Here is a 23,856-nt window from a genome sequence, read left to right as displayed (position 1 = left end):
GCCAAGATGACATGACTACTTTGGCAAACTTCATTGGAGCTGGAACGACCTTTGTTGAGTCCTAAAATTTGCCATTCCAATACTGATAAAGATATTCATCTTGAGGTTGTCTTTTCCTTTCTTGAAATGTTCTGCCTTGTTAATGGCACAACTTCCAATGTCTGTAACAACTGAAGCAGGAGCTCCACCTGCAAAGCTGTTCACTGCACCACTCTCCTTCCCCAAAACAGTTTTGACTTGTGCACTCAAGACGCAAGAGTCGTCCTGAGACAAAAGGCTATATCATAATTCATTAGCAACAAAGCAGTTGTATAAATGTTGCCCAGGAAGATGTAATTATGACACTTGCTAACCACCAACATCTCCACCTTTAGGTATAAGATGTTGTTAGCATTCTACTATCCATGCTATAAAGGTGTATTTACCTAATGACTGGAACAGAATAAAAAGCAAGAGTCCTTTCAAATACCTGATACAGTGCTCTTTGAAAAGCAAATCAATGCAAATTAACATTGAAAAAGTTTCCTAGTAGCACATTCTTCCCTTGAGATCAGCTGACATCTCTTGAAATTTGGGAGTTGCAAGAGCAACATTAGAGAATGTGTTGAATTAAAATTTCAAGGGAAAAAATAGTTTAAATGTGTTTCTTGGAAGTATATTTATTTGCAGTTTTCCTTCTCTCTCATTTCTTTTTCTTTTTTCCTTTTTCTTTTTTTTTTCTTTTTTCTTTCTTTTTTCTTTTTTCTTTTTTCTTTTTTCTTTTTTCTTTTTTCTTCTTTTTCCTTCTCTCTCTCTCTCCCTTTCTCCTTTTCTTCCCTCCTTCCCTCTTTCTTTAAGAACAGCAGTTGGATATTTTATTGTACCTCTTGGAGGTACAGGTTAGACATTTGGAGATGCTAGTATGAAGGAAGAAAGGAAATCTTAGCTGGCAGTCAGAGTCAATGCAGGTTGGCTTTTTCCAGAATATCTTCTAGTGCCTTGACTAATGCAGTATTTAAAATGACAACTCATGGTACTTCTACTGTCTTTAATTATATTGGCTAATTTTTCCACAGTGCTTTGAAAATGTAAAGCACCGTGTGAGTGCTAAGTATTATTACTACAGTTATTCCCTTGGGAGATTATTTCACAGACTTCACAGTTAAGAAATATTTCTTGATAGTAAGCCTAAATTTTCCCTTTGATCAGTCTCATTCCACTGCTCATAGCTACACCTCTTTGGCTCATCCTAAACAATTCCTTGGTATTAACGTACCACCTCTAAATCTCTGTAGACAGTCTGCATGTATACTTAAAGTCTGTCTGTGTGAATTGTTGTTGAGATCCTGCTTCATAAATCCTCTAGCTGCTTAATCTTTTCCTCAAATTCTCTCTAGGTTTTTCCTTTTCTTTTCTTATATTTTCTTCCTTCCCCCCCCCCCCCCTTTTTTTAATTTAAGTCAGGCTGCAAATATTTGCAGTATTTTCAGCATAATTTTTTAAAATGTGAAAATGTGAAACAGAACTAACCTCATCCTTTTACAGGATGTGGTCCTTCAGTACGTGCATCCCAAAATTGCATCTGCTTATGGCCTTAAAGAAATTCTTTTACACGGTGCAATTGTTCTGAATGAAAATCTGGCTGGGATAAAGGCAGGAGGGGATAAGGGCCAAGGTCTTGCTCTTTAGTTCAAGGTTTGCAAAGTCTCCCCTCCTCATTCTTCGTTTTGCAGTTTTCCTGAGTCTCGCTTCTGTGGTTTAAAATATTTCACTGTCTTGTTTCAGGAGCTTGTCTTTAGTGTGTTGTTTCAGTGAATGAACATGGGTTTCGTTCAGTTGTTAAGCTGTGCTGCACTTTGTACTTGCTCTTAAAACACATAAACACAAATCTACTGTTGGATGGTACAACAGTAGAAAATAATGGCATCTGAGGATGGGAATTTGAAAAACCTGGACATAGGAAGATTGCAGTGGCAGGCAGAATTTGAACTTTTCTCTCGCTTTCTATCTAGCCAATTCCTTCTACTCACTAATTCTGTCTACAAGAAATTTGTATTTAGAATAGAATTAATTTTGTAATGTTATCCTCATGAACAAAGGGAAATCTGAACACCGAGTTAATATAAGCATATAGGCAGGAGGCCATACATCTATTTTTCCTTTCAAAGCAGACAATATGATCTGAAAAATTGTCCTGCAGTCCCTGTTTTTTTTAAAGAAACGGATAAATATTCTCTAAATCTACAGTTACAGTAAGTGGCACTGGCTAATGATTTGATTTGAGGATTGAGAGCACAGTCTGGATTTACTCTTTGTGCATTAACGCAGGTCAAATGGACACAGGCTGCATTTTAAATCAGTAATGGAAGGCTGAAGCCTGCCTTAAACCAATCACATCAGCCTTACCCAAGACCGATTGATCCCGAGAGACCGAGCCCTGTGAGCACAGCTTTTATATGAATGGACTTTGTGCAGCCTGAAGTTTCATTCATAAAATGGATGCTGAAGGGGAAAAAAAAAAAAAAAGAAACGCACCAAACCCTGGAATGTCCATTTATACGAAGCTGAAGGGTGTAGTGTTCCCTCAGCTGCTGCTTTTTCCAGTTGCCTTAAAGTAATGATTAATGCTCCTTGGCCCTGCCTGCCTGTAACCTGACTCCATTTATGGCCTTGGTGTGTTTCTAATGTATAGTGAATGAGAAGGCTACATTCTCAAATCAGAAACATAAACAGGAACTGGTTGGTCTGAATTCCATTCAAATATGTCACTTCAGCCGTGCAGTGTTTGTCCAACTTCGATTTTACAGGCATGGGATGGGGCGGGGGAGAAAAAGCAACACAGACAGTTTTTTGCTGTAAGATTACCAACAAAAGGAGAAAGGGAGAGTGAAAATACTGCTGTGTTTTGTTGAATTTGAAAGGAAGCAATGTTTAAAATACATTTTACAGTTACTGAGGTTAATAAAAGCAAATGCATGATTTTAAAGTATGCTCAAAAGATCAGTTCCATGTGGAATTTCAATTCAGAGCTGAATGTATGAGCCTTTGTTTTCCTGTTCTGCTGTATAAAAAGTTACACATCGCCTAGACAGGCTGTTGACATCTGGTCTCAGAAAATGCATTAGATGTTGTCATAGAACTAAAAACCAAAGTTGCGGAAAGGAAGCTGTTTGCTTAAGGTTTTCTTTCTGTGTGTGTGTGATAATCGCACTTAGACACGAGCTATTGAGGCCTAGATTTTTGTCAAGTAAAAAGCAAGAAATCGAGCTTAAGAAATCAAAACTAGTTATCTTTTAGAACGGAGGGTGTGTGTGTATTTATGAGTGCACATACGTGTAGGTGTTATTGTTTGTTTAATTGCTGGTGTGAAGGTTAGTAGCAGGCAGAATAAAGAATGAAACCTTCTATTCTGAATGTTTTTAAACTGCATAATGATTTGGGAAAAGCAAGATTAATTTTTAGATGGATTTTTAGAGGAGACAGTGACTGTTTTTACCTCTGTAACTTCAGTGCATCTACATATTTCATACTGACCCTGCTAATATGACATTAGTGCTGACTTTTGTTTTGCCAGGATTTTAGCAGTTTGTAGCATTCTGAACCATGTAGTTTCTCAGGGGACGGTGCTTTCAAAGGCAGTTGGACTAAAACCTGATCCACCAGCATTTGAGCTGGGAACATGCATAAGCAATTCCTGTTTAGGAAAACTGTCAATAGCTCTTGTATTTCTACCTGAATCTCTTTTTATGCAGAGATATAAGAGTTTTAATTTCATTGTGTTCTGCAGGTTTACAAAACCATAGGTTCTGTATCAGATAAAATCATTAGGTTTGTTTCCCCACGTAACACAGATCATGCATTTTCCTTAGTGATGCCTGGTGCCACTTGTTGTGATCTAGTGTGAAGAACTGCCTTTCCTACCTGAAAAATTCTGTCCGTTTTCCCATGATTTTAGTATTGCTCTTGATCTATGAGCTGGTCAGAGCTTCTCGGTGGCAGTAAATACTGCTTTCCACCATGAGGCTAAAAGTGTTTCAGTGGTGGATTAAGCGCTCCTGTGTAAACAGTTTGTCAGTGCTCTTGGAAAGACATGAACAGAAAAGTTCTTTGCAGTCATATTGAGACATTACCAAGTTTGAGGCTGAAAGTACAATGCCTTTTAACTTGCTGATTTTATTTTAAAAAGGCTAATTTTGTCAGGCTACCTTTGTCTCTGCATGCGGTAAAAACCTCTCCCACTGCCCCAGCCATCTCTGTGCATACCAGAGCTTGCACTGCAGAAGATGGGAGGAGGCAGTGTGGGCAGGACTGGCACAGCAGCAGGGTCGGGCTGTCACATACTGGCATCTGCCCGGCAGCTGAGTGTCCCAGCCCCTGAGGGGCTTGTGTGTGCCCCCCTGCACGCAGTGGCACCAGTGAAAGGGTCTGCACGTGCTGGATTTCTTGCCTCTGGGAAGAGAGGTGGCACAGCACGCTTAAGTGTATGTAGAAACACCAATTCTGAGTCACTGAAATAGGAGCAAAAGCCTCTGTAATTCTTTTTCAGACCAAGAAAGGATAACTGAGAAGGCTTCAGTTTCCAACTGTGGCTCAGTTTCCAACTGAGAAGGATATGGTGTAAGTTAAATTACAGGGTTGGCGTTATCCACAGCCAGTGGAGTCCCTGAAAACTTTTGGGGAATTTTTCCTGTTGTTAATATCACTGAGTTGGTAATAAAGTGTAAATCAGAGAACTGGGTAAGCAATAGTAACACGGTTCCAGTTTTAGTGCCATCACATATTTGATGCCGGTCAGGAAGGAGACAAGTTTCACATGTGGGTTGAGGTGTTTGATGAATGTGAGCAACTCGTTCACAGGCTCAGCACGTAAGGTAGCCACTGGTCAGGACACCATGCTGCTCACTGAAGCTGCCATGCTGTCTTTTCACCCACCCAGCTTAAGCCTGCATGCACCTGCTGACCCTTGGTCTCTGCCTCTCTGCACATGCACATGTGTAGTGCACGTACACGTGTCACACTTTGCACTCTTACACCCATGTGGGTCCTGCCCTGGGCCTCCACATCTTAAGATGCTGATGATAAAGTGAACTGAAAAGTATTTCAGAGTCAGAGCATAACGTGACAGCTTGTGAGACAGTGAGGAAGGCTGCATAGTGTCAGAGTCACAGGAGCAGCCAAAGAAGAAATCCTGATGCGGGTTCCCAATTTCTGCTGCACTCAAGAGGAGAAAGTCACTTCATTCGGTTTCTTGAAGAAGCTTTCTTTTCCCTGTGTCTTCCCCAGCAAGGGAGACGTGCTGGAAATTGTTTCTGTGCAGGCTGTGACTGTGGGTCTGAAACCTGGTCCTTACGTCTGCATAAAACTTGGGAAAGGATTTAATGATTCTCTACCTACATTGAGTTAGACAGGGCTGAGACAGCCTAACCCTTTAAATTCCACTATATTAATTAATGCAAAATGCTTCCTTACTAAGAGACTACTCAAGTGCTTTATTTGATAATGAAACCTAGAACCTGTGCTTGCTGAATTTGGCAGCAGGTTTTTCTGGGGAAGTCTATTTGGCCTTTTTCTGCTTTGATATATTTTAAAACACAGCAGAGCATATTTCTAGTGGATTCTCTGTAACATTCCTAGATGAGAAGGTATTTATTATATAGATTACATGTAATTTTAAAATAACACCTATTGTGGAAAAATAGTTCCAGAGCTACATGGTATAAGACCACGTTCACTGTTTTAAGATGACTGCTATGTTGCTGTTAGCAAGAGGAGCAATGAAGGATGACGTCTAGGTATTCTGAATTAACAATAAAAATATTTTTTTGTCTCCATATTTTTAGTTGCTTTTTGTTTTAAAAAAAAAAAAAAAGCAACAAAAGCTGGACTCTGCTGTTCTTGAGATGATGTAACTTCACAATGTGAACTACTTCATTAAGAATCTGAAATAAGCTTATCGTGAGTCCTAAAGCCAGGCGCGTTTTTCTTCAAAGACTAAAAATTACTAAAAGGTGGTAGAATCAGTCACCTCAAATACTTGGACCCTGCCCTGGTGGTATTTTATGCCTAATTCTGTCTTATTTGTTGTCTTAAAACAATACTTTAAGGCGAAGAAAACATATAATTGCTCTGTAATTTCTGCACTAAAATGTTTTCTTTTGAAGTAGCTCCGCTTAGCTAGTAAAAATACTTCTGGGTCTTAGTCAAGCATTTAGTACAATTTAAAACTGCAATGCTAAATTTCATTGGTTGGACTTTTTATTAGATAAGGTAGAAATGAAAGCAGCAGGCAATTTAATTAGCAGTAATTTTTCTGGGCAAGTCATTACTTTGATGAACTTCAGAGCAATGTTTATGGCTCCTAATTAACCATGTTAGTCATTTGATTGAATAATCACTTTGGAAATGTTTCTACAATTTGATTAGAGTCTGACCCACTCTGATAGTCATAAATTAACTGATAGCACTTTAGGATAACAAGACTCTAGTTACTTTACGAGAAATAAACTCTTGCCTGCTGTATTTTTCAGCCCTCTGTGGACTGTTTAAGCACAAACTAACCAAAAGATTAAGTAATGTTGGTACAAACAATGCTTGTCTTAAAAAGACTCCAGATGTTAATTATAATTGATTTTAGGAGCATATGAGATGAAACCCCAAATTGGCTAAAAACACAGCTTCTTGGATTCATACATAATTCTTTATTCTGTATACTCTGCTGTATCATTTTGCAAGAGTGGAGTTCATGAGTCAAAAAGGGTTTTGCTGCCAATACTAGTGAATTTTTACCTAAAATAGAAAATAGCATCTGTTTCAGTTCTGCAACTTCCTTTTTTTTTTTTTTTTTTTTTTTTTTTACGTAGATTTTTCCATTCTCCTTAAAATTCAATCTACTTGGTAAGATGAGTGATTCTTTGCAGGTGAACCACTACTTGTAGCCTTGACTTCTACTCTACAGAGCTATACTTGACTTGTGTGATCACTGAGTCACCGAGTCCTGTGTCTGCTCAGAATAGTTGTCTGAGACATTAGAGATCCTCAAGGCCTGAGCAGGCAGGCACTGAGCATGTAATCGAGAGAGGAGGTAATAAAGAGTTTGGCATGGATGTGCAGGACAGATTGCGGACTGATAGAGGAAACTTATTATTCCTGTTCTGTGTTTCACTTGTTTTGTGAAGTCAGTGTCAAACCTCATTTTCTTAGCCAGCCAAATCTTTGATACTCATCAGTAGTCAGTGAACAACAAAATTTGGAATCACATTCTGAAAGAGTAGGTAGGCAGCGTTGGAAAAATAGTGGCTGCTCTTTTCACTTCTGTTTGCATCTCTTAAAGAGTTACAACTTACTGGTGTCAGATTGTAGTTTGGGGTAGGAGTTTATCCCAAGATTGAATAGATGGTGGTAAGCAAGACTTTCAATATTCAAGAAGCGGTTTAAACATAGTCTAGAAGGGCAAATGTATATGGTGTTTGCAAGTCCCTGTGCTCAACATGTCACTATTGGAGACAGTGTAAGACACAGGAGGAAAACAAACAAACAAACAAACAAAAACATTTAAAGAATACCATTTTAATTAGTTCTGGTTTGTTTGTTTGTTTGCTTGTTTCCTCATTCTTCTTGCATATTTGAGTAGACGTGAGGAACTGCAAATAGATTTGTGTATTATTTAAAATGTGCACAATATTTATTTATTTTTTACTTTTAAGGGGTTTCTTTTTTGGTTAAGGGTACACAAGCAGAGGGTGAAATTGGTGCAGCTGAATTCCTAGTTTAAATGCTTAGCATTTGCAGAAAATTTCTTTAAAGTTTCAAGACCTTAAGCAGAGTCTAATAAACAATAACCTGCTGTAGATTCATCCTGACATTCCTTGTATTAATGATACTGTATTTGTAGAGTTTATAAGTGCCTACTGTGATTGGCAGGCTTTACTGTGTAATTGATTAAAAATGGTGTGTTGAATTAGTTACAAAGACAGATATACGAGCACAGAGTTTAAAATATTCATACTGTTTGTGTGGATTTTTTGGTCTGTGAATGATCTCAAATGTGTTGTGGGAATCAACTTTTAGCAAGGTTGATTGCAATAAGGGTATGAGTTCAAGTACCAATGTTGTGTGGGTTCTGTGATCTTTACGGTTTTCTCTTTCGCCATGCCTTGTGCATGCTGCTCTGAAATGCTTACTGGGGGTTGTCAGGTTCCTTCCCCCTTGCTGTAACTTGCATCCTTCTTAGTGTTCTTCTGCCTGCAGCTCTTGTCATTGATAACCTGAACACTTCAATTCCAGACAGTCTTTTGACTAGCATTGTCTTCTCTTTTCAGAAGTGCCTAGCTGCCATTCCATTTACATGAGGCAAGAAGGCTTCCTGACTCACCCAAACAGAACAGAAGTTAAGTTTTCTATTATGTATCACTTATTATGAGAGAAATGGGGGGGCGTGGGGGTTAAAGCCTGGAGAGATTTGGGTTTCACTTGTTCGATCCTGCTGCTGGAAAGACACTGTCGTCTTTCTTTCCCTTCCCAGTCTACAATTTCTGCTGAGCTGGTCTTTTGTAGTTTCTTCTAGTGACACAGGTTGGTTAGGATAGAAGCAACTTTGTTATGAATTTATTCATTCTGCTGTTCAGTGCCTCCAGCTGTTGAATGGAAGTAATGCTAACAAATTTGTCCACATAACCCATTCTATTTAAATGATATTTTCCAGGCTACTAGTGTGACAAGCTTGGTTAACAGTTAAGTAATCCATTTTACACTTCAAAAAGTTTTCAGTTTTTGTCTTTTTGTTTTTTTTTTCAATGTTTTGGTGCTTTTTAGACCATTTAATATATGCAAAAGCTGTTAATGACTTCAGTAAGGAAGAGCTAAGATCATTGTCAAAATTAATAATTCTAAGTGATAGCAGTTTATACATATTAAAACGGCCAGCAGAACTAAGCAAAAATGGCCACTGAAACATAGCTTATGCCATTCACTCTCCTGTTTTAATGCAAACTTTTTGTCAATATGTGATTCTTTTGTTGTTTAGAGTTTGTTTGTTTTTCCTCCAAGGGGCGAATTTCACAAACCCGAGGAAAATTGTTTCTGAGATAGATGGGAATTCAAACAGATGTATGAGTGAAAGTCCTGTAGTAAGGCTTCATTCGTTAGTAAAAAGACACAACTGGAAAGATAACAAAGCTAAGTAAAAGCCCATGTGCTTCCGGAGTGGAATAAAGGCAGAAAAATAGAAATGAAATTTAGTGTATTACAAGGAGGATGAAAAAGCAGGTAGAAATTTGTAACAGCCTTGGTATATGAAATTCTATGATGTATATAAGCTTGATAAGAGAGGTGAAAGACATCAGGGAAAAATCCACAAACTACAGGGCGAGGGTTAACAGATTTGAGTTTTAATCGTGGCGTAGATAGGGGAGAAACAGACTTAGCCATGTTATGTACTCGTAAGCTCTTGGAGGTGGTAAATTTGTTATGAATGACGTAGGAAAAGCAGCCATGTTTGGGTCAATATTTGTTTTCTGTATTTGGAAATCAGTCAACATGATTTTATGGAATAAAGGTCATGTCAAAGAAATCTGATTTCATTCTTTGTTGAGATTAAAAGTTTGATTGATAAAGATACTTGTCTCTTGTATCATGTAGTTGGCCATTTATATGGCATTCAATTTGCGACTGTATTACATTCTGATTAAGAAGTTAACACTAAGCATTATCAATAAGGTACACATTAAATACATTAAGACCTGGCTTACTGACAGATCTAAAAGTAGCTGTCACTGGGCAATCATCACAGAATGGATTTGTTTCTATTACAGTTCTGTATAGTTCTGTGGGAATTGATATCAGTGCTATTCAACATTTTCAGTAAAGATACAGAAAAATGTTAATTGATAACTGTGTGGCACAGTGGTAAATAACGGGCAGAACAGGGCAGTCACACAAAGCAGTTTCGATTGTATGGTAATCTGGGCATGTTAAAGAAAATGTTTTTTCAGTACACTGAATGCAGACCAGGCCTATGAAATTGGGAAACAGTATATTGGAAAAAATGATGTTGAGATGGGCCTCCTCCTCCTCAGCTTCGCAATGGGAAATCAGCCCAACCAAACATTGCAGCCATACAGCAAAAAGCCCTTCTACAATATTTGTACAGTCAAACGGAGAGCCGGAGGGAGGCAGGAGAGGAGGACTTGTTTTGTCTCTCCAAGTTGCATTAGCAATGCTGATACTGGCATCCAATACAGTTCTGGTTAACAAAAATGTCAAAATAATACTGCAAAATAGGAGTGTGCACAGAAGAGGGTCCTAAAAAGAGTGCAAGGTTGCAGGGAGTGTCTTTTAATGAAAAAAAAATAATTTTCAAATGATCTTAATTGAAAGAAACATCCACTGAGTGACTTAGGTATGGGGAGAAAATACAGAGTAGAACTTCTTTAGTCTAGCAGGCAGAAGACACACAGGAACCAATGGTTAAAATGTGAAGCCATGCTAATTCAAATAGGAAATGAAGCAAACATTTTGGAATAAAGTGTAAAGAAAAATGAGTACTTTTTCATTTTTGCAGGTGGCGATTAGCAGTCTTTTGGGAATGCACACATTAATTAAACACCCCTATACTGAGGCCAAAATGTTGTGATTGGGTGGTGTGTAAAGGATGTGGGATATAAATCTAATTCCTGTATGACTTACTGTTCCCTCTGGCATTAAGCCTGTGATCTCGTCTTTCTCCATGCATCTTTTAAATAAACACCTCTTTAACTTACAGGTTGTATGTATGAAAAGGGACCTAGGCAGTTTTATGATGACACTTGCGTTGTTCCAGAGAAATTTGACGGTATGTATGACACATCTCTCGGTCTTTTCATGTGTGGCAAGATAAAAAAGAAAGAGATGAGGGACTTTTCTCTGTTGGTGATCAAAAAAGGCCAGTAACGTTCCAATTTAGGATTCCTTAACACACCATTTGCAGAGCGCCCAACCAAAGCTGACCTTTGTCTCTTGAAACCAAAGTCTCCTTTACAATAGCATGTCGTTTGACTTTTGCCAGTGAAGGGTTCTATATCCAATATTGGGGCACAGGAGCTCAGTTCCTGTACTGGAAGAGAAGGAATAGGAGGATTTCCATTGCACTGATGATCACATACTGCTTGTTGTTAGAGATTTAATGAAAGCTTCTCTTATAATTAGCAAAACAGAGGAGACGGCAGCAGCTTTGTTTTTAGTGAGAAGTAAGCCTCTTGTCACATTGTCTGTGAAGATATGAATAGGGGGGAGTGAGTCCGTAGGATGTTTCTGTGTTGGTGTGTTTGTGCTACATTAGGCATTGTGCTAGTGGTTTATTTTTCAGAAGGGTTCTGGGATCAAGTAAAATAAATGGCCTGAATTATCCTCAGTTACTCTGATGTAAAATCAGTTTCCTGGTGTAACTCAGTTGATTTCAGATTTATTTCATTACAGACGAAGTAGATGGACTCAGTATTTCTTGCCGGTGACTCTGTTAGTCTGCAACTTTGGGAAGTAATTTGGAGATCAATTACTTAAATTTGCTGGAGTGGCTTCTTAAGTTAGTGTATGTATGTCCAGCTTTATTTATTTTTAAGCAGGAAGGATTATATACCTTCTGATAGCTAAAGGAAAGCTGGAGAACTTATGGTGCTATTTTTTTTTCCCCTCCTGCTTTATTTTGTTTGTTTTCCCCTGAGAATCACTTAGATGGATTGCAAAACTATTGTGTGTATAGCAGAATTTGTTGTGTTTACTGAAGAATGGGAGACTCTAAAATGAAATTAACCTGAAGAATTGTATGTTTCTCAAACTGAGGTGTCATGTGCATTTCAGGGTTGGTAAGGAATAGTCAGAAATAAATAGAGGATATTAGAGGAATAGTAAGAAATAAATAGAGGACCTAACTCTAAATATTGCTCAGTCCAGTATTGCATTGTCACAGGATTTATATATTCACTGAAAGGGTAATTTATTGAACAATCTACTTTATATGTTGGCTTTGGAATTTTTATTTTATTTCATTTTATTTTTATTTTTATTTTATTTTATTTTATTTTATTTTATTTTATTTTATTTTATTTTATTTTATTTTATTTTATTTTATTTTATTTTATTTTATTTTATTTTATTTTTTGGTGATGATGGTGGTTTGTTTGTTTTTCCTAAGTGCACTGTGTCAGGTTCCCCCTCCCAAAAAACATTGTGGGCCTCATACATTTTCAGTATCAGTGGCAAAATCATTTTTATATTTATCAGCGTGGGATCAGACCCTGTTCTACAAGAAGATAAAAATATTCAGATGAGTACTTGTTCATGCCATTCTTGAAAAGCATTTTTGTTTATTTGGGTTTTGTCCAGGGAAGGGAATGAAAATGGGAAAGAAATACAAATAAAGTTTTTTAAAAAAAAAAGTTTGGAAATATTTGTGTTCTTGCAAAGCAGGCAGTCTGCTACTAGCTGCTGCGAGTGACCATTGAGATAACACCTTGTACTCTAGGAGACTGATGTCATGATACAAATATGTGTGTTTATACTTGTAGCACGATGACTTTTGAGGAAAAAATAGCAGATGTGTCATTATTTTTTGGCCAGTAAAGATAAAATGGGATAAGCCTAGGAGTAGCTTTGTTGTTTCAGAAGTAGATTCTCAGCTGCTTCATTCAGAATCAAAGATCGAAATAGGCGAAGAATCTGATCCTCGGTAATACTGCACTTGCTATTTGCACATTGCTCAGCTATCATTAAAAGAAAAATCCTGTCCTTGAGAAAGAAGGCCTTTCAGGACTGGAACTTGAACCTCACATAAACCCAAAAGCCTTGTGCTGATTTATTTGTTTTCCACAGCTATTGACTCAATTTTCTTTCCTGATTACAAAAGGAAATGCTCAATTTTTAATACTATTATTCTTACTTTCACTACTTGGAGCTGTTCTGTAATGGCCATCAGAGCATCCTAATGCTGTGGTTGAATGTAACATCCTGGCTTTCTGTATTAAACAGGTCATTCTGCTTATTGGCAAGGATTGCAGTTCTGGTACTCAAAATGAGGAGTTTTACCAGTTTATCAAGGATTGCTGTCATTATTCAAAGAAAAAAAAAAAAAAATCTCTGCTTCAACATCAGACCTTTCAGCTGTTTCTGTTTGCCTGAGTTGTTTAGTATGAATATGATTTAAAAACAACAGAGACACTGTATGGATGAAGCAGGACAGTTTTTCATTGGCAATTTGTGGAACAACAGAATATTATTGTTGGTTTTTAATAGCTTCCTCTGGATTTGAAATTTTAGAAAACATTACTGCTTTTCAGGGGGAATACTAATCTAATATGTAGATACAAGTAAAAGTAATGTGTGCTTATATGCAAGTCCAATATACCACAGAGGAACTCGCATATCTGCAGGATTTGCATACCTATACGTAAAGCACATGCTGTTTAAATCCAAGTCAAATACTTTGTCAAATTTTCCTCTAGAGAATTTGCATGCAAAAGAAGTTTCACTCAATAGGGCTTTGCAGCTTTATGAAGCATACATTACATTTCCAAACAGGGGCTTGTTCGAAGTACAGTACACAAACGCAGTTCTTCAGACATCAGAGTTGCTTACAAAAATAGTTCATGCTCTTTCAAATAGAGGATATTACAAAATGGTTTGCAAGCAAGATTTGCATGTATCAGAAGTGAATGGGGGTAGGCTTAGGGAGACTTCCATAAAGTGTGACTGAATTTAGGTACTTGTTCGTATACGAATATGTTACTGTAAGAGTGTTTACAATTAATAGCAGGAGGGGGACTTTTGCATTTATAGACAGCTGGGAAGTAAGAATTCTTTAATTTTATTAACCCTAATGATTGCTTTGCCAGCTTATTACACAAACTGAGTGATGATGCTTTTTGTGCATTGGTCAGCTAACACTCTGTTACTCTGTGCAGGTGACGTCAAACAGGAGCCAGGAATGTACCGTGAGGGACCCACGTATCAACGGCGAGGCTCACTTCAGCTGTGGCAGTTCTTGGTAGCACTTCTTGATGACCCATCAAACTCTCACTTCATAGCATGGACTGGTCGAGGCATGGAATTCAAGCTGATCGAGCCTGAGGAGGTGAGATAGATAAACAGCAAGTCTCAATGTCCACTGCTCCATCCTGCAAATTTAAGAGTGCTTCTTCAGAGCTAGGCTATGTTTTCCTTCAATATTTAATTTCACAACACTTCAGAAGGATAATGGAGAGAACGGGTAGCGGAAGTGTTGGGACACATGCATGCTTGAGCATAGACTTGACTCACATGACGTAATAATAATAATACTGCAAGTAACAGAATTTCATAATACTCAGCACTAATTGTGGGGCCCAGATTTTACAGAACCATTTTCCAGGAAGAATCATTCCAAATTACTTTGAAAACTTGTCCCTGAATAGTCTTGAATAGTGCCAAATATTCTTTAGTGTAAAGGTGTGGGCAGTTGGAACTCTAGCTGTAGAATGAAAGACCCCATCTGAAACAGCTGACAAAGGAGTTTAAGAATGCTATGCAGTAAAATCCCATTGAAATTATAAATAAAAACTCTCTCTTTAGAGTCTTATTTAGAACCTTCTTGCTTAACTGTATCATTAGATTGCTGAGTGCATGTTTAGGTCCTAGTGTTGCAAACACTCTTGCACATGCACAGCTTCCCTGAACCATGAAGGACTCATGGGGTAGATAAAATTACTTGTATTCATGAACATTTGCTGAACCATGACTTAGTTCACTTGTGTGATAAACAGGAATAAATTGAACATTTTATTACATAAACTATTTTGACTAGCTAACATTAAATAATCTATGCTGTGTTCTAAACAGCAGTGGAAACTGTTAGAAAATCTGGTGTGTGTGAATTTTATTATAATGCTGATGTGGATGATTTGATGAGTGTTGTCAAAAAGCAGTATCATTCTGGTTTACTTGTTTGCCCCTTGGAAGGGTTTGAGTATTAGAGGAGACCACAGTAAATTTTCATTCAGAATCTTCTCTGAGTCAGAAGCTTCGGGGGTGTAAGGCAGCTTCTGTGTTCCACCAGCTATTTCTGCCATCCATCTGCTGCCATAAGCGATATGAAAGCTTTCTTGCATTTAAGTTACATGACGTGCCAACAGCCCTAAGGGTAGCTGAGGATGGAGATGGTACTGATGTTCCTTTTCTTCCTGACATGGTTTGGCTGAGGGGCAGGCTGCTGCAGGGACCCATGTGCCGGCTCTGCTCTGTCCAAACATCCCCCATGCTAGTGATAGTCGCCATGCAGATCCACATTGTGCATTTGAGGATTTGATCACAGAACATCTGATTCTTTCCTCTGGCCAATCTTGGCTTTTTTTTTTTAACTTCTAAGTTTCGTCCTGTCTTTAAGGTATGTCCAGTATTTTTCAAGATCAAAGAGATTTATTGAACAATGCTTCCCAGCATATGTTGCAAAAACTTTATAGATTTAATTAGTTAAGGAAAGGAAAATAACAAAATAAAGCCCCAAGAGTTACATATTGCAGAATTCCCTGAAGAATTAGATACTCACATTTAAGTTAGCCAGATCATCTGCTTGTCTGACTGCACAGCAGTTGCTTTGTGGTTTTGAGCAGCGCTGCATCTAAGATCTGGAGGAGGCAGACAACTTGAAACTTGCTTGCTCCTCTGTGCTCTCTGTGAATGCAAAGAAGACTAAGTTGTTTTCATGTGAATGTCATGGATCTGACAAAAGCTGTTGATTAGAATAAGAATAGCCTGTGGGAAGTTGCACACTTCTGTTGGTTGCCAAGTGTAAATCGAAGGCAAGTCAAAGACCTTGTTGGTTCAGCTGTGTAAGTGAGGATGTTTGTGGCATGACCTTTCTATGCCATCCCTTTCTGGAGGTTTATGTAGGAAGGGTGATAACAGAAACAAGTATGTATCAGCTTCTCAGGCACCATAGTTCGTTCACAAAGCACGTGACTGTGAACTGTGGAGGTTAAGAATTGGCATAGGTCCACTTCCATTGCCTTATCACCGGCACAGTAACCTTCAACAGAAAAGTGGGGTGGAAGCCTTGAACCCTGAATCTCTTCCCCGGAGCAAGATTTGATATATGTTGTAGTTGAGGGACAAGAAGATTTTCTTACCAAGACCAATTCTGGACTTGGTTGCCTATTCATTTAGTCAAGATACCACACAATATAGCATATTCTCAATGATTATTTTGTTATAGAAAACTTTGCTGTGTACTTACTTATTATGCAAACCTGATACAGTAGTGATTTTTAGGACTTTGTTTAATGCAGGAATAAAACTTGGCAGGAGTAAAGAAAGAGAGATGTAGGCATGTGTTGCAAAGATGAATAGGCGAATCAAGGTTACATATCTAGGCCAAATCTACAGCTGGAATAAATTGACATGATTTGGAGGTATGTTTTGATACAGCTGTAACATAGCTAAAGTTAGCAGAGCCATGATAATTTACATAAGCCTGAAAAGCTGCACCATTGAAAGGAAATAATTATATAAAAAGAAATTTTAAAAATTATTGTCCAGATGGAGATCAAAGTCATGGCTTTTGCTGTTGCTATTTAGTCCCCTTCAATTCTCAATGCTGCATGTCATCTATGGTTTGCATCAAATGACTCCAGACACCTGTGGGAAAGTTTTGTAGAGCTGTCTGCTGAGAAGCTGCTTGGCTTCTCTCTCCCTTTCCCAGAGCTGTGTGCATATGCACCTCACAAACATTTTTATAAAATTTGCTCTAAAGAGCTCATTGACTCTTATTTTTCGTCATAATCTTTTTTTTTTTTCTCCCCTCCAGTGACATGATAGTCATTTGTACAGCCAGTAAATGAAATTGTCACAAACAGCCGATTGTAATTTTGGGTGGGGAATAAGCAGTTAAGCTCTTTAAACAAAAACTGTCTTTCTCCAGAACTACCTTTGACAATAAAACAGGAAGCACAGAGGCAAGTAGAAATCATAGGAGCAGAAGGCATATTGTTCTCTGAAATGGCTTCTCAAGTTAATTGTGTCTTCCTTTAATATTAATTTTAAAGAGAAATACAACCACAATCATGTAGTTTCTATCCTGTTCTTCATATTGCCATATAGTTCCTCCAGGTGATTAGCCTTCCTCTTCTGATAATTTATTTTCTTTGCTGAAATTGTACTTAGGCCTCAGTTTTGACTCCTATCTTGTAGCCATCTCAGCATTGCCGTCATTCCAAGTTACGGTCTGTATTAGTTCATGAACTAAGCCTGTATGTATGTGTGTTTAATAGAATTTGGTAGTGTTAAGACAGGAAGGAAAACTCAAGAACAATTATACATATTTTCAAACTAAGAGGAGTTTTCATCTTTTTTGAAAGTTTTCTGATGAAGCTGGATGAATATTTTTGTCTATAATTTCTTTATATGACTTGAATTTTTCATCGCTTTCTTTAAAAAGGCAAAACAATCCTCCTCTCCCCCCCCCCAACAAAACAAAACAAAAGCAAAAAAACAGTCACATTTGCTAATGAGTAAGTCTGTTTCAAGTTTAACAGATGAGTGGTGAGTCCAATTAAGAATCATGTTAGTACATGGGAAATTCAGGTCATGGCAACATTTTCTCTTTTATTTATGCACTTTACCTGCAGGGTTCCCCCGCTCTGTCCCCAAATAAAATATCTGATGATAAGATCTGCTTGTTAAATGCATTTAACAAATCAATGCTAATCCATTTATGTGGCAGGTGGCACGTCGCTGGGGGATTCAGAAAAATAGGCCAGCTATGAACTATGATAAACTTAGCCGATCACTTCGCTATTATTATGAAAAAGGAATCATGCAAAAGGTGAGCATCTAATTCTGTATTAAATTTCACTGGAATATTGCATGCTAATCTGCATGTTAAGTCAGTTTACAAAGAGTACTTGTAACTGCATTGCTTAGATAGGTTTTTCATCTATTTAGACAAACAATAAGCTATATTTTTCACCTACCAGGTATATGCATCAAGATATTTTTTTCAATGTAAAAAATGTCTGTGGTTTCAGTTCACACAATGCACATCATGATTACAGGAAAAGAGGTAACATTCAAAAATATCCAAAAGAGCTTCCTGGCACCTGGTAAAAGCAAACAGCAGCATACAATATGAATAATATTTTGCAGATCTAAATTATCTGCCCAGTGCTTGGCTACTTTGGTAACTGCAAGATAAGGGAGAAAAATTATACCTATTAAAATACCAAATACTTTAATATTTTATTGATGATGTTGTAATAATACTATTTTTTAAGTGGAATTTAATATTTTATAATAGGCTGAATTATGAGAAGTATTTAACAATAATTTATGTATATCAGTCTTGTCTTGCTGACTGTATTCAACCTCTTCCTGTGGCTTGCTGTTTACATATATGTTTTTAAATCTTCCTATGTAATGCTGTAGTCTAGACTGAAAAGTCACTGGGAGAAACCTTCTGCATCAACGAAATTTGTAGATATGATCAAAGATCATAAGAAACACGTTGTATTATATAACTTGTTCCATAGCCTGGCACGTTAGTTTTGTTATCTGTGTTGACTAACATGTTTAAACCTGCCATTTGCCAATTCCATGAATAAAAACAATGTCCTCTGCTCAAGTTGCTGGGTAACTTTTCCTGTAGGGTTTGTGAAGTCTGGGTTTGGAGTTGCCTGCTCCAGATTCTGTAGCTATGACTATGGGATCATTGTAGTGCTTGCCTGTCTCACTCTCTGGGTGTCTGCTTGGTCAGCCTGGGCTAGTACTGGCTTATGGTACACAGTGCCTTATCCCCTTCTGTGTATCACTTACCTCTGCATTTAGTCTTTGTAAAGTGGACTGGAAAAAAGATCCAATCGGGGAGAAGCAAAAATGCTTGGTTTTGCTCGGCAGTGCTTCAGCCAGAGGCATGCATGGCCACAGTTCAAAGGCAGCACAGAGGCAAGAGTAAGTGGCAAACAGGGGGAAACTAGTTGAATAGGTGGGAACAGGAATATAATATGTACGTATACATTTAATATGGAAAGTTCTTCTGACAGCTAGCTTGCTAACTCTTTGCTACTTTTTTTTTCCTTTTTTTATTTTATTTTTAATCTACACGAGTGTATTTAACACACATTTCAAAAGCTAATTTGAATATTTATTTTTCTGGCAGAGCAATGTTTGAATTTTCCGCTGGGATCATCCTAGCTGACCACTTACTATATGCTAAAAAACTAATGGAGATTATAGATTTGCAGTAGGCTTCTTTACTTAAAAAATTGTATGCACAATTTTCCCCTTTTGTTTAAAGTTAGGCAATGGTAATAAGCTATGCAAATGTCCAGCTTTCAAATGCAGACTTCAGTCTGTCAAACATGCTGACATTAATTTGATGAAAAAATCTATTACAGATATACCAAGGCCCTACCAAGACATAACATTATTTGTAAATGAATAAGCTGAAACTTTAAGGAGGTGCTTCAGACTATCTTATACCTTTAAGAATACTGTTAAGTTTGCAGCACTTTTGCCACCTTCATTCACTTTCAATCCCATACTAGCTCTAGTTGCAGGAATTAGTATGATCTTTATTTTCAAATAATTTTAATAAATGATGAGCATGCAACGTGTTTTTTTGCCATAATTCCTTAGTGTGATTGAGAAGACATGATTGACCAGCTTTCTGTTTTTTTTTTACATGAAGCACATCCATTTAATGGTATTTCTGAATAAAGGAAAACTTTAGGATTGTTGGATAATTGCCCCTCCATAAGCAAATCCAAATGTCACAGGCTTTGCATGAGCAATTGCTAAGTACATATTAACCTACGTATTTGCTTACGCTGTCCCTGTACAATCAGCATACACTATAACTAAGTGCTTTTATACTTAAGTATGAATCAATTTACATAAAGTGAAATTCAGATCTCTATCATGCAATGTGATTCTTTTTTCCACTTCACAGTGTGTTGGACTTAGTCATTTTATTTTGCCACTGTAGTGACAATTTGTTTACATTTTCCAATATGAACAGTTCCATTTGTGGTTAAGTATAGGAAACAACCGCAAACAAAGTTTGAAAGTAGAAGAGCTAGTTCATCTTCCAACAGGATATCATGTGTCTCAAAATCAAGACAAATCTGCGCAGACTGCTTCTGCAGATCCCTGGTTTTGCTAGGTCATTGCCTTACCCATTCTTCTGTCTCATTATTATGTGAAAGGGTGTATTCTTCAAGAAGTCTGTTGAACTTGGAGTTGCAAAACCACAAAGCCTTACACTGCACTTTTTTTCTTACTTCTGTTATCCTAAGGTTGCTGGAGAAAGATATGTCTACAAGTTCGTTTGCGACCCTGAAGCGCTTTTCTCCATGGCCTTTCCAGACAACCAGCGCCCCTTACTGAAGACTGACATGGAGCGCCACATCAATGAGGAGGACACTGTGCCTCTGTCCCACTTTGATGAGAGCATGGTCTACGTGCAGGACGGTGGCTGCTGCAACACCCACCCCTATAATGAAGGCTACGTCTATTAACAACAGTGACAGTGAAGGGGATATTTTCCCCCTCCTTTAGGCTTCTCCTCTTTCACAAGACCCAGAGGAAAGCTGAAACGACTTCAGTTTGTTTTTTAAATAGTACACTAAAAGGGGCTTTTCCTGTTGCATTACTCCTATGGTCTGCCATGGACAGCGCACTTTATTTGAAAGGGGAGGGTTGGAACCTAAACGTTATTCTGTGTAACAGGAGGAAAAGGGTGGGTTTGCTTTTTACTTAAGTTTGGGAAGGGAACATACAGGTTTTAAGTACAAAAAAAGCTATATCATGTCTGTTTTGTTTCATATCAGCATAAGATACTGTACATTTTCTCTGGGTATCCGTAGTACAGTTAATTCTCATTGTGCAAAATAACCACTTGCTGATGATATCAGCACAGCATGCCTCGGGCATTTGTTTCTTGCCATTCTTAATTGTCTTTCTACAGTTATAAAAGAGAAGCAAAGCATATACCATAGCATTTAATTTAGAAACTTGAAGTGGCAGACCTTGCACCTTGCCTCTAAAAACAAGCATCTTGAGAGTTTTTTTTTGTTTTTTTGTTTGTTTGTTTTTGTTTTTGGTAGGGCTTCAAAAAATCCAATTTAATGGCAGATTGGCTGTAAGTACAGTGACTAAACAACAAAATCCATGACTGCAGACCACAAGCTGCATGCTGTAACTGGTGCCACATTGCTATTCATGTATGGCCCATGCTATGGTTTAGACCTTTCAAGATCCATTTGAGGGTAATAATTACATGTGGTAGGCTTTCTGATGATCATGTCAGCATTAAATACAGGATTATGATCAGGAGGGAGAAAACATTTTGTATCCTTCCATTTCCTTTGGTACATAAATAAGTTATTTAATCAATAGGAATTAACTGTACTAAGTCACATATCTAATTATGCTGTTTAGACACAGCAAGCACTCCTTGAGAAAAATATCCAATACACTAAATAGGTACTTTAGTAATTTTTAGACACGGTACCCATTAATATGCATTTAAACCTTTTACTGCTGTGTTATGTTGATAACATATATAAATACTAGATAATGCTAATGCTTCTGCTGCTGTCTTTTTCTGTAATATTCTCTTTGATGCTGAATTTACTATGACCATTTATAAGCAATGCTGTAACTACAGGTAGCATTTCAGGACAAAATAGATGACTTGAACCATTTATTGCTTAGAAAATAGCTTACGCCATAGCTGTGCTATAAGCAGCTTTTATGCGCATCCACAAATGACTAGTAAGCTTCAGCTTGCTGAGGAAAGCTCTGCAGAGCCTTTTGTAATTTTCGGTGGAAAAGAGACGAACTGTCAAAGAATACCATGAAGTCGCTGTATGACGTTGTAGTGCTGGCACTGATGTTACCAATCAACTTGTTTTGGACACTAAATGTAAATGTGATCTGATATGCTCGGAAGAAAATTTAAATTTTGAGTTTTTTTTTTTTTCCCCATTGTTTTTTTTTCTTTTTTTTGAGAGGGGTAATCTGAATACAAGCCACACGCAATATTCTGTACGTAAAATGAAAAAAAAAAAAGAAAGCAAAAAAGCAAAAGTTTTAAATATGTATGAGCACCTTTTCTTAAATATAATATTTACTAGTTTGAAGGGAGTTAGAGAGGGTAAGATGTGGATTTCTTTCTTTGCCCAGTGAAATTTAAATAAGTGTTATATGGATTGCCTCATTTTCCTGTATTCATGAGAAGTGGGAGGAAAATGAATGCATAACCATAAAACAAGAATAATTTTCATCACAATGGATGGATTTCAAAGACAATCCTAGGTGGTGGGTTAATTTTCCATCCTGTGTCAATTAAGACATGAGTTAAGCTATGAATATTTTAACATGCAATTAATCAAAAGTACAGAAGTAGTGATCACTAGAAACCACGGGTGCATAAAAAACATTTGGGCAGGTATTTAATTTACTCAGATACATAAGACAACATATTTTATGGGAGTGTGTGTATGCCTTAATACGCCACCTAATTCTGTTATCTGTAAGTCTCAATGGCACTTAAATTTGCAGTGATCAACCCAGAATTACAAATCTCAAACTGCATAATTACCAAGGAGGAAAGGGAAAAGGTTAAATAAGATTGTTTAAAACAAAAACAACAAACGTAGTTTCCATTGAAATAAGGTTCAAATGAAACATGCTTTGATGAAAAGTCCTCGGATTGATTTTGTTTTTTTAATGTCATCATTGAGCGCCTCCTGCCTGTGGCAGGATGTGGGTATGGGAAAGGGGTTGGACAAAAAAAGGAAAAAGTAAAAAAAAAAAAAAAAAAAAAAAAAAAAAAAGAAAATGCATCAAATGTGTAATATTTAAGAAGAAATATATATATATATCTGTATACGGTAGTGACTCACTGAACAAAACAAGCAATCAGACCAACATTACCATGATCTCTCAGCAGAAGATATAAAAGTCTTTCACTGAACTGATTAACCCTTTTTAAAATGTACCTAAGAGGTTTATTTAAAATCTGTTTTTATTCCACTTTTTTTTGTTTGGTTGGTTGGTTGTTTTTTTTTTTTTTTTTGGTTTGTTTGTTTGTTTGTTTGGGGTTTTCAGGTAGAATAATAAATCTGGCAGCTGATTTCTGCAAGATTGTTGTGTATTGGATTCCTAACCATTTAGACTGGATTGGCCACTGAAGTAAGATTCTTCTTTTAGAAGACGAGTTGACAATTGTCTGTTCCCAGTGCCTAGGAAAGCATCCCACGAAATGGAAATGTAAGCCCCCCTCCCTCACCCCCCCCCCCCAAAAAAAAAAAAAAAAAAAGGAGTACATAAAATCACTTCTAAGTATATTATAGCTATACATTATAGCTGGTATTTAGGTTGTCAAAGCATTGTATTTGACTAACAAAAGGGAGGAGGGTGGACTCTGTAAATTTAGAGAAGGATTGATTCCAACTAGAAACACATACACATTTTCACAGAGCATTTTAATGCCCTACTGAATTTGATTGTGTGTGTTTGGGGTTAATGGGAGGGGTGCTTTTGGTTGGTTGTTTTTTTTTTGTTTGTTTGTTTGTTTTCAAGCTGCTTCTTCAGCAGAAGGAAGAAAAACAGGCTTCACCTCTCTTTTAGGAGCAACTGTTTTGGAGTTAGATTGTGCATGGTTGCTTGTGTGCATTTACTGCCATAGTAGTGAGCAGCACAAAGTAGTGCTACTGTGAAGCACATCTAGGACACATCACTGCAAGACCCATGCACGGAGGGATGACTGAGGTGCTTGGACATTTTTTTCTCCACTGTGACAGTTCAGTTGCTTCAGAAACTGAAGAGGTACAAATAGATAAGGACTTGGCAGACAAACTTCAATCCATTTAAGAG

The 23,856-nt window shown here is 37.4% G+C and overlaps 1 protein-coding gene across 5 annotated transcripts in view; it reads left to right on the top strand.

Annotated features, from left to right (window-relative positions):
* ETV1 (ETS variant transcription factor 1) overlaps nucleotides 1-23,122 on the top strand; it is a 66,998-nt gene extending 43,876 nt beyond the window's left edge. For all 5 annotated transcript variants that reach the window (XM_068674081.1, XM_068674082.1, XM_068674079.1 and 2 more), the window contains 5 exons: nucleotides 8,298-8,366; nucleotides 10,739-10,807; nucleotides 13,911-14,080; nucleotides 17,702-17,803; nucleotides 20,271-23,122. In XM_068674081.1, the coding sequence (XP_068530182.1) occupies nucleotides 8,298-8,366; nucleotides 10,739-10,807; nucleotides 13,911-14,080; nucleotides 17,702-17,803; nucleotides 20,271-20,492 (632 nt within the window). In that variant the 3' untranslated portion in view covers nucleotides 20,493-23,122. The remainder of the gene's footprint in view (nucleotides 1-8,297; nucleotides 8,367-10,738; nucleotides 10,808-13,910; nucleotides 14,081-17,701; nucleotides 17,804-20,270) is intronic.
* Nucleotides 23,123-23,856: the final 734 nt, after the last annotated feature.

This window comes from Anas acuta, chromosome 2 (genome assembly GCF_963932015.1).
Source record: "Anas acuta chromosome 2, bAnaAcu1.1, whole genome shotgun sequence".
Taxonomy (NCBI): Eukaryota; Metazoa; Chordata; class Aves; order Anseriformes; family Anatidae; genus Anas; species Anas acuta.
Note: the sequence above shows the minus strand (reverse complement) of the source record. Positions and strands in the feature narration are given on the sequence as shown.